Here is an 11,725-nt window from a genome sequence, read left to right on the forward strand (position 1 = left end):
TGTGTGTGTGTGTGTGTGAGCGGGGAAGAACAGTGCTTGTCAGTGTAACTCAGGCTGATGAACAGTCAACCTTGAGGGAGAAGAAGTCTAGAACACTGGATTCATTTGTACTGTTAATACCTGGTACTGTAATGAACACACACACTCTCATACACATACACACACACACACACACACACTCTCATACACATACACACACACACACACACACACACACACACTCTCACACACACATTTCCATCTTGATGGGTCCTCACTTTCTGACTGATGGGGTCATGACCTTGGTGGAAGGAGGTTTGGTTTGTCGGCCTCCCTCTCTGAGTCTAGGGGCTGTCTGGCTGGAGGCTGAGGACCAGAGGCCAGAGGCTGTAAGCTGATGACTGGAGGCTGAGGGGCTGGAGGCTGAGGGGCTGGAGGCTGAGGGGCTGGAGGCTGAGGACCAGAGGCTGTAAGCTGATGACTGGAGGCTAAGGGGCTGGAGGCTGAGGGGCTGGAGGCTGAGGGGCTGGAGGCTGAGGGGCTGGAGGCTGAGGGGCTGGAGGCTGAGGGGCTGGAGGCTGAGGGGCTGGAGGCTGAGGGGCTGGAGGCTGAGGGGCTGGAGGCTGAGGGGCTGGAGGCTGAGGGGCTGGAGGCTGAGGGACTGGCGGCTGAGGGGCTGGAGGCTGAGGGGCTGGAGGCTGAGGGGCTGGAGGCTGAGGGACTGGCGGCTGAGGGACTGGAGGCTGAGGGGCTGGAGGCCTGGCTGGACTGTGTGGTGGTTGGGGAAGAGGGTAAGGTAGAGGAGATGAACGGAAGGCCTTGTGAACCAGTCGACCAGTCCCTCGAGTCACATGCTGATGACCTGGGTTTCAGTATAATACGAACACCCTAACATCAACTAAAACCCCCTTGGTGTTGGTGTGATCAGGTGTATTGTGTGAGCGTGCAGGGATGCTGTGGAGTAGGCGGACCACTGGGCAGGATGTGGTCTCTGCTCTCTGACTGCCTGCAACAGGATACCAGAGATGGAACAACCGTTTAACTCTCAAGTGGAAAGTTAAAGTGTATGCGCACACACACACCTACACAGAAGCACACATGCACTCACAGACACACACACACACACACAGCTGAGATTAAATAACTTTCCAGCCTGGTTAATATGTTGTGTTTTCAGTTCAACAGAGGAGACCAGATGAGGTCTAATGAGCTCACAGCGACTGACAGCATGTTTCTAGGTCTGTATCTTGGTTCTAGGTCCAAGGTCTGGGATCTGGGTCCTTAATGGGGCTGGTTCTGTCTGTCAGTGAGGTTCTATACCAAGTCGCAGAAGATGTTATCCATATAATTATGCATGTAGTTAAAGTGTGTAGTTCCAACGGTGTTTTGGTGGTCAGACTTAAGGGACGTGTATTTACCAGGCACTGCACAACATAACAACACATCACTATAACAACAGAGAGAGAGAGGGGAGAGAGAGAAAGAGAGGGGGGGAGAGAGAGAGAGAGAGAGGGGGGGGAGAGAGAGAGAGAGGGGGGGGAGAGAGAAAGAGAGGGGGGGGAGAGAGAGAAAGAAAGGGGGGAGAGAGGGAGAAAGAGAGGGGGGAGAGGGAGAAAGAGAGGGGGGAGAGAGAAAGGGAGGGGGGGGAGAGAGAGAGAGAGAGGGAGAAAGAGAGGGGGGGGAGAGAGAGAGAAAGAGAGGGGGGGGAGAGAGAGAAAGAGAGGGGGGAGAGAGAGAGGGGGGAGAGAGAGAGAGGGAGAAAGAGAGGGGGGGAGAGAGAGAGAAAGAGAGGGGGGGGGGGGGAGGAGAGGGAGAAAGAGAGGGGGGGGGAGAGAGAGAAAGAGAGGGGGGGGGGGAGAGAGAGAGGGAGAAAGAGAGTAAGAAATGCAATAAATGGCCCAGGCTGGACTTGAACCCAATAATATTAGCTAGATATAATATGTAGCTTTCAACTGTGTTAATGGTGGGAACACAACTTAAGATAGCTCAGCTCTTCTGATCGTGAAAAGAAAATCAATGATGTCACACTCTCTTTCTCCACCTCCATCACAGACACCTAGCAGGTTACCACTGGGCTCGAAATTACTGTTTTACTTGTAAAATTTAGGAGCACCAGCAAAAATGTAAGAGCACCCACTGAACATTTTCATATTGGCTGTTTATCAATCCGAAGAACGCTAAGAACATTTACATTTAGCAGATGCTCTTATCCAGAGCGACTTACAGTAAGCACAGGGACATTCCCCCCGAGGCAAGTAGGGTGAAGTGCCTTTCCCAAGGACACAACGTCATTTGACACGGCCAGGAATCGAACTGACAACCTTCAGATTACGAGCCCGACTCCCTAACCGCTCAGCCACCTGACTCAAAGCGTCCCTGCGAGAACGGTCTTGCAAGACCGCAAGGACGGAGAACTATTTGAGACGTGTGTTCTTGGCTATTATCTCGCAATGACTTCTGGGAAATAAGATGCGTTCTCGCTGGCCAAGTCAACAACCGAAGCATCCTCATTAATATTAACCATTCAGGAATCTGCATTAAAGTTAAGAACTTGACCGGTCCATAATGATTATTTGCATTTGCACAAATACTCCCAAATATATCGGTCGCAATTTCAGCCTCCACAACGTGGCTAGCAAGATTTAACGTGGCTAGTAAGTTAACGTGGCTAACAAGAGCTAAGGTTGCCTGCATGGCGAGCTAGCTATAATAAATTAAGCATTCACAATTGGTTGTGTCATGTTGGGGGCGGCTAGACAAAAAAAAAATTGACGCTCTCGATTTTTCTCGATCTTTGCGATACTGGTTGATGCAGAAGACTAATTGCGATGTTTGCGTTAATGAATTTAGCCTGCCGTACGTTAATTATATGCCGTTCGTGGTGTGATCAAGGCTTCATCCCAGGGGCGTGTCTACAGCGGCTCGTAAGCAAAATCAAGCTACAGCTCAGTTTAACAGGAGTATACATGCACAGGTTTAAATGGTACAATGGCTTATCTTCGTTATGAACTGTTAATGTCAATCGATAGAGACGTGTTAAACTTTCTGTCCTCTTTCTCCCTTCCTTTTCCTCCCTCTCCTCCACCTCCCTCTCTCTCCTCCCCCTCTCTTTCCTCCACCTCCCTCTCTCTCCTCCCCCTCTCTTTCCTCCACCTCCCTCTCTCCTCCCCCTCCCTCTCTCTCCTCCCTCTCTCTCCTCCCCCCCTCCCTCCCTCTCTCCTCCCCCTCCCTCTCTCTCCTCCCTCTCTCCTCCCCCTCCCTCTCTCTCCCTCTCTCTCCTCCCTGTCTCTCCCCTTCCTACAGACGGACACAGCAGGGGCCGCTAAGCATGATGGGAGGAGGACACGGCCGACGCTGCAGCCCACGCTAGGACTCCTCCCCCCTCCCTCACCTAACTCCCCCCTCCCTCCCTTCCCCCTCCCTCACCTAACCCCACATCCCCCCTGTCCCCCTCCCTCTCCCCCATCCTTACCTAACTCCCCCGCCCACTCCTGCCCCCCCCCCCCCTCCTTCCTCCCCTAGCGCCCCGCCCCCCCCGGCACCATGGCCAGCCACCAGGAGCTGCTGTCTGAGCTGCAGCAGCTGGACAAGGCTCCCAGCCTGGAGCGTCTCCGTGCGGCGCAGAAGAGGCGGAGCCAGCAGCTGAAGAGGTGGGCGCTGTACGAGAAGGACATGCAGAGCAGGAAGCGGCGCGCTGACAGGAAGAGGAACCAGGCGGCGGCCGAGCGGAGGAAACACGTGTCGTTCGCTGCCAGCGTGGCGTTGCTGGAGGCCTCGGCACGCAACGACCCGGAGGAGGGTAGGACACACACACACACACATGCAGACATACGCATGGCAACCACACACACACACACACATGCAGACATACGCATGGCAGCCACCGTTCCATGCCATCTGACTCACCGGAGTCAGATGGCTGAGCGGTTAGGGAATCGGGCTAGTAATCCGAAGGTTGCCAGTTCGATTCCCGGTCATGCAAAATGACGTTGTGTCCTTGGGCAAGGCACTTCACCCTACTTGCCTCGGGGGGAATGTCCCTGTACTTACTGTAAGTCGCTCTGGATAAGAGCGTCTGCTAAATGACTAAATGTAAATGTAAACCACACACACACACACATGGTCATGCACACATGCAGATATACACAAGAAGACACCCATACACACTTTCTCTCTCATGCGTGCACACACACACACACACACACAGTCTCACCAACACCTCCATGTTTTCCTCCCTTCGCTCACCTGTTTCCATGTTAATCATAACAATGCTTCTTCCTGTATGTGTGTGTGTCTATGATCATGTGTCTCTGTGTGCATGTATGGCTGTGTGTGTGTGTGTGTGTGTACTATGTTGTTGTTGTTACAGAGTCTGCAGGGGGAGATAACATGGGAAGGAGAGAGAGAGAGGGGGGGGGGGGAGAGGGTGAGAGAGAGGGAGTGATGGATAAATAAACAGAGATATACAGTGAGGTCTAGAGGCAGCTGGCTAGATCAGGATTCTCTTAATCTCTCCTCTGCCCCCAAAATCTACTGAACAGACCTCGGGGGTGGGGGGAGGAGAGGTGGGGGGGGGGAGAGGTTGTCAGGGGATGAGGGGAGGAGGGAGGAGAGGTTGTCAGGAGAGGAGGGGAGGAGAGGTGGTTAGAGGAGAAGAGGAAAAGATAAGAATTAACTTGACCTCAGTCTGACTCCTTCCAGAATCTGATTGGTGCTCTCCTCTCCTCTCTCGCTGCGTGTTTGATTGGCTTCCGAGGGACAGTTCCTGTAATTCATTCAGGCGTTGTTAAATTTGTTCATAGGCTGGCTGCAGGGCTGCGTGTGTGTGTGTGTGTGTGCGTGCGTGCGTGTGTGTATACCTTCTCGGCATCACAGTAGTCATTACGGAATTTGAGCGTTTAACTTCTGTGGCAGGCAAGCTTAATCAATCACAGAGTTCCTGCATCTCTCAAGAGTCACTAGACTGTGTAATATTGTATTTATATGTTATTGTTGCACCATGCCTGGTATCCCTGTATGTCTGTTGCTTTGTGTAAATGTGTCTTTTCACAAATACTCATTTAGCAGATGCTTTTATCCAGAGTGATGTTCGGGTTGTGTGTGTGTGTGTGTGGGCGGGGGGAGCAGGTGTTCTGGAGGCCCTGCTTCCTGTGTGCTGACTGTGATTATGGGACAGTCTACATCAGGGGAGAGAGGCTGTGTCCTGGGAGAGAGGCTGTGTCCTGGGAGAGAGGCTGGGTCCTGGGAGAGAGGCTGGGTCCTGGGAGAGAGGCTGTGTCCTGGGAGAGAGGCTGGGTCCTGGGAGAGAGGCTGGGTCCTGGGAGAGAGGCTGGGTCCTGGGAGAGAGGCTGTGTCCTGGGAGAGAGGCTGGGTCCTGGGAGAGAGGCTGGGTCCTGGGAGAGAGGCTGGGTCCTGGGAGAGAGGCTGTGTCCTGTGAGAGAGACTGGGTCCTGGGAGAGAGGCTGGGTCCTGGGAGAGAGGCTGTGTCCTGGGAGAGAGGCTGGGTCCTGGGAGAGAGGCTGGGTCCTGGGAGAGAGGCTGGGTCCTGGGAGAGAGGCTGGGTCCTGGGAGAGAGGCTGGGTCCTGGGAGAGAGGCTGTGTCCTGTGAGAGAGACTGGGTCCTGGGAGAGAGGCTGTGTCCTGGGAGAGAGGCTGTGTCCTGGGAGAGAGGCTGTGTCCTGGGAGAGAGGCTGGGTCCTGGGAGAGAGGCTGGGTCCTGGGAGAGAGGCTGGGTCCTGGGAGAGAGGCTGTGTCCTGGGAGAGAGGCTGTGTCCTGGGAGAGAGGCTGGGTCCTGGGAAAGAGGCTGGGTCCTGGGAGAGAGGCTGGGTCCTGGGAGAGAGGCTGGGTCCTGGGAGAGAGGCTGTGTCCTGGGAGAGAGGCTGTGTCCTGGGAGAGAGGCTGTGTCCTGGGAGAGAGGCTGTGTCCTGGGAGAGAGGCTGTGTCCTGGGAGAGAGGCTGTGTCCTGGGAGAGAGGCTGTGTCCTGGGAGAGAGGCTGTGTCCTGGGAGAGAGGCTGGGTCCTGGGAGAGAGGCTGGGTCCTGGGAGAGAGGCTGTCATCTCCGGTATCTCAGTTTCTCTCACACTCTCTATCTTTCCAATGCTCGGTCTGTCCCCCCCTGCCTCCTGTTTATTTATCTTTTGTCTAGCTCTGTCTATCCATCTCTCTCTTTCTCCTGCACTCCCTCCCTGTCCCTCCCTGTCCCTCCCTCCCTCCCTGTCCCTCCCTCCCTCCATCCCATCCCTGTCTCCATCCCTGTCTCCCTCCCTGTCTCTCTCATTGAGACTGATGTGTTCTCATTCCTTCTCAGTGCCTCATCATCTGAGAGACAAGCATGACGTGTGTGTGTGTGTGTGTGTAGCAGGCTCCCACACTGCCCCAGAGTATTCTGGAAAAGACCAGTTTCAGTTTCCACAGACACGCTGTCGTTGTGTAGGACATGCAGATACAAGGGACGCTTTAATCCAAAACAACATTCAGATGACTGTGAATATAGAAAAAGATTAAGCCGAAGATCAAAGATGCAGTCATTTCAGTAGTTTGGTCCACACATGGTTACGATTTAGCAAAGTAACCGCATCTCAGCTAGCTACGACGGTGCAGCGATAGCTAATAATGAAGTAAAGTGCAACAATAACATCTCAACTACAGTATTACATAGTAGAGTGCAGCAGAAACCACGTCAGATCAAAGATCGGTTTGCACTGAGGTAACTGGCGGTTCGGTTCCGGGTGAACTGGTCCATCAGCCCATCAGACATCAACAGAAGGCTTCGGTTTAGTGAGCTAGAGGCGCCAGGCTTTACCACGGGACGGATTTGAAGAAGTTTAGTAGAAGAGCTTTTTGAAAGACAGTGATAAAGAAAGAATGAGATACAGTGAGTGAGATGGATGGTGACAGAGAGGGTGAGAGTGGGATAGAGGAAGAGAGAGGGAGAGGGGGAGAGAGGGAGGGAGGGAGAGGGAGAGTTGAAGAGAGGGGAAAAGTTAAACTGTGTGCAATGGATGGTGTGCACTGACCCCAATCCCCCATCCCAAAACTCAATCAGCTCTCATAGATAATCTCATCACTGGATAAGAACCATTTCATCTCAGTTTCCAAAAAGGGAATGATCATCGTTGGGTTGTGCCAGCCGTGAGTGGGCTGGATGTACAGACACTCAACTGAAGCTACCTCATAAATGCAGAAACACTCGAAATGCTAAACGAGAGTTCAATCAAATTCACCCAAAATTAATTTCAGTATCACTGATTAACAACCAGGTTGAATATAGAATATAGCTGTCAAGGTTGAGACAATACCGTATTGCATGGGACCATGTCACAAGGTGACTTGTCACCTTTAGCAACAGAACCGTAAATTGGTCAAAAGATTATCGTTTTTTTTTTATTTATTTTTTATTTATTTTTACAAAATCTCTTTAATCCAGTGAAATTATACTTAATGACTCCCAACCATGTCGACATTAAAACCGCTTAAGAGGCCAAATTTAGCTAATCTTGCCCTCCACGGTAATACATTGTTAGCCAAAGCTGACCGCTTGTCTATGTACATGATGATCACTAAATACACCAAGGCTCATGGATAATCACCAGACTTGTCTCACCCATTGATATTCTTTTGATTGCTTTGGTTTCAGAGTATTTGTTGCCTAAATCTCTTGTGAAACAAGCGTGAATGCATGGTTTCCTGGACTGAAATGATAGCCTCCTAGTCAAGTGCATTGTGGGACATTTTGTTACTCAATTAGGCCTAATAAGCAGGCAACACAACCAATGTGTTGGACCCAGACATGCATGAGTCCAGTTTCTCTATAAGAGTAAGACTAACACAGAACACTATTGATGAAGAAAGTGTTTGTCCGTCTCTTCATAAACGGAGTGACTAAGTTCAGTTGAGTTCTGGATTTTAATACGTATTTATCGATCTGCAGATTGGGAGAGAACCAGTCTTCTGACCATAAATGACAACACAACACCAAGCTTAGGTCTCAACCAGGTCTCTCCCAGCTCCGAAAGCCGAAGGACCCTCTTTAATAGGGCACAAGAATGTAAACATAGATTGTGACAGTCAGGCAGGAATGACGTTACAACAGTCTCAGGGAAAGATTCACTGCTCCCAACACATGACAACTCTCACACTAGAGAGTTCATAGTTGGAGCTCTCCTTGTAGTCATGACAAGGACCGTTTAGCCAGTACTTTCTCCTGACCCCGAACATCTATTAACCTGACACATAGACACAATATACTGTTATTAATAGCAAGCTTACATGATAAACGTAGTAACTAGTATCCAATCACTAGTTCTATTGATTAGTGATTAATGTAAGCACACAGGAAATCCCAATTTCTTCCACACTATCAATGGACAAGTACCCCAAATGCTAACCGTTAGATAAATCAAGTACACTCTAAATCGCTTTTAGTTTACTGATCGATACATAACAATTATAAATGTTCATTTAGCAGACACTTATTCATCTTGGTCTGCAGTAATAACAATATCATATAAGACACAGACCTGACTTGTAGGAACCCCCCTGTCCTCATCCTAAGGGGTAGAAATCCACTACCTTTCAGGAATGGATTGGAAATCAATCCCAGATACCACCACTTAAAATGTACATGTAAATAACCCTGCTGTTAAGCTCCGTTAGGGTGAAGTTTGACATAAAACAAACCCACCCTGTGCTATTTCAGTAGCATCTCTCTTCCTGTGGTTGTCAGCTGTGGGGAGGGCAGGGTTTAGCAACACAACACCCAGCATGCTAATTGCTGCTCTTCTGCAAAGAGAGAAAATTATCACTTTTGTGTTGATGCTTAAAACCCAGTCTTTGACTCCACAGTGTCGACTACGTTCCCAGTTCTATTTAGAGAGGAGAGAGGAGAGCCGCCCCGCCCTGTCACAACTAGCCTCTGGAGGACAGAAAGAAACAACATGCAGAACATCACTCAGTCGTTAGCTGTTTGAGGCAGGCAGGAGGAGGGAGGCAGGGGGCTGGTGGAGGGAGGCAGGGGCTGGAGGAGGGAGGCAGGGCGCTGGTGGAGGGAGGCAGGGGGCTGGAGGAGGGAGGCAGGGCGCTGGTGGAGGGAGGCAGTGGGCTGGTGGAGGGAGGCAGGGGGCTGGTGGAGGGAGGCAGGGGGCTGGAGGAGGGAGGCAGGGCGCTGGTGGAGGGAGGCAGGGGGCTGGTGGAGGGAGGCAGGGGGCTGGAGGAGGGAGGCAGGGGGCTGGAGGAGGGAGGCAGGGGGGCTGGTGGAGGGAGGCAGGGGGCTGGAGGAGGAGGCAGGGCGCTGGTGGAGGGAGGCAGGGGGCTGGTGGAGGGAGGCAGGGGGCTGGTGGAGGGAGGCAGGGGGCTGGTGGAGGGAGGCAGGGGGCTGGAGGAGGGAGGCAGGGGGCTGGTGGAGGGAGGCAGGGGGCTGGAGGAGGGAGGCAGGGCGCTGGAGGAGGGAGGCAGGGGGCTGGTGGAGGGAGGCAGGGCGCTGGTGGAGGGAGGCAGGGGGCTGGAGGCAGGGGGCTGGAGGAGGAGGCAGGGCGCTGGTGGAGGGAGGCAGGGGGCTGGAGGAGGGATCCAGGACTCACCCAGGCAGAGCAGCCCCAGGGATGAGAGCCCTCAGGCAGCCTGGTAAACAGCCCTGGGAGGGCGGGGAGGAGACGGGGAACATGGCTTTGTGTGTGTGGCAGAAATAAGACTGAAACCCTATTCTTTTTATAGGAAGTGGCATGTTCTGCCTTCCCCTCCATTGTTTTTAGAGGTGAACCTTTTTCCAGTAAAGTAAAAGGAACCTGAAATCACCTGTTAACCTGGCTCTTGCAAATTTCAGCGTTAACGTAAGTTAGCGGAAGCCAGCGGAAGCCTGGCGTTAGCGGAAGCCTAGCGTTAGCGTTAGCCTAGCGTTAGCCTAGCGTTAGCGTTAGCCTAGCGTTAGCGTTAGCCTAGCGTTAGCTTGGCACAAAGGCCCCCAGGAGATACTTCTAAAGGAGTCTGAATTCCCTGAGTGGTTAATGACCTTCTCTGTGCTGCATAGAATTCCCTAAGCCATCTGCATGCACTTTGTTGCTGTGTGTAAATGCAGTGTGTGTGTTGCTGTGTGTGGAGGGCAAGTCTTCACCTACAGTGTATGCAGTACCTACAGACACTCATCTCATTATTCATTTTTGTCCTTCTTTGTCCCTCCTTTTTCTCCTTTTCTCCCCCCTCCTTAATTTCTCCCTCTTTCTCCCCTTCATTTCCCTCTCTGTCTTTTCCTCCCCCCCCCCCCCTCTCTCTCTCTCCAGTCATTAACATTCCTCAGCTGGCCTCAGACAGGGACCGTCTTTCTCCTCCATCTCTCTCTCTCTCTCTCTCTCTCTCTCTCTCTCTCTCTCTCTCTCTCTCTCTCTCTCCCCCTCTCTCTCTCTCTCCCCTCCCTCTCTCTCTCTCTCTCTCTCTCTCTCTCACCCTCTCCCCCTCTCTCTCCCCCCCCCCCCCCCCCCCCTCTCTCTCTCTCTCTCTCTCTCTCTCTCTCTCTCTCTCTCTCTCTCTCTCTCTCTCCCTCTCTCCCGTCCTATGATTGCCCTCCTGCCCGCCCCTCGCCCGCCTGGCACACACTGGCACCCAGGTTCCCTGCTGTCACCGCGGTCTGTCCAGGGCCCGGGCTGAGCTGGGCGGGCTGAGCCGGGCGGAGAGATGCACCGAGGGGCCTCTCACACGGCAGTGACCGACACTGCAGCACCGGAAACTATCCAGAGTGTTCTAGAACGCCCTAGGGGAGCTCTAGAATAATCTTGGAAGATCTAGCTTCTAGAATACTTATGAGAGAGAGAGTGGTTAGGTGGTTAGGACCTCTCCTCCTCCTACCTTTCTCCTCTTCTCTCTGCCCCCCCCACGACTCAATTTGAGTCCCCAGACAATTACATGAGCTCTTATTTCCATGGAAACAGTAAGACATTCAATAGATAGACAGATCGAGAGAGTGACATGGACAGAGAGGAAGAGCAAAGGAGAGAGAGAGTCATAGATAAGAGAGAGAGTCATAGAAAGAGAGAGAGTCATAGAAAGAGAGAGAGTCATAGAGACTCAGAGAGAGAGTCATAGATAAGAGAGAGTTATAGATAAGAGAGAGAGTTATAGATAAGAGAGAGAGTCATAGATAAGAGAGAGAGTCATAGATAAGAGAGAGAGTCATAGATAAGAGAGAGAGTCATAGAGAGAGTCATAGAAAGAGAGAGAGTCATAGAGAGAGTCATAGAAAGAGAGAGAGTCATAGAGAGAGTCATAGAAAGAGAGAGAGTCATAGATAAGAGAGAGATGAAGAGCGATCACAAAGTGGACAAAGCCACGGGGTGGGGTGAGGGTAGTCTTAAGAAACTGCATGTATAACTCCATCCCTCAAGGTCCCAATCCGCTCAGATCTTACGCAGCACCCCCCCACCCCCCCCCCCCCCTCCCACCAAGGGAACAGCCTGCAGGGGGCCAGTGATAAAACGCAGGATAATCCAACCCCGGATTAGCCCCTTGCTGGGCCGCTGTTGAATGAGCCCCCTTATGACATCATACGCTGTGATGTCATTTCAAGCAGGAACTATTTTCTTTCTGTCAAACTTCCTACATGAAACATCCCCACAACAAGGTCTGGGGGTGATCTTGAATAACCAGGTCGGGATTTAATAGAAATAAATGTCAACCAACCGTATACCTTTTTCTCTCTGTCTCTCTGTCTGTCTCTCTCTCGCTGTCACTTCCTCACTCCCCCTCTCTCTTTCTCT

General features: G+C 52.1%; 1 protein-coding gene across 1 annotated transcript in view; it reads left to right on the plus strand.

Annotated features, from left to right (window-relative positions):
- Nucleotides 1–3,522: 3,522 nt before the first annotated feature.
- Nucleotides 3,523–11,725, plus strand: part of ppp1r16b (protein phosphatase 1, regulatory subunit 16B) — a 16,037-nt gene continuing 7,834 nt past the window's right edge. The window contains 2 exon segments of the mRNA XM_067242008.1: nt 3,523–3,778; nt 7,780–7,801. Coding sequence (XP_067098109.1) covers nt 3,523–3,778; nt 7,780–7,801 — 278 coding nt within the window.

The sequence above is a fragment of the Osmerus mordax genome, chromosome 1 (assembly GCF_038355195.1).
Source record: "Osmerus mordax isolate fOsmMor3 chromosome 1, fOsmMor3.pri, whole genome shotgun sequence".
Lineage (NCBI taxonomy): Eukaryota > Metazoa > Chordata > Actinopteri > Osmeriformes > Osmeridae > Osmerus > Osmerus mordax.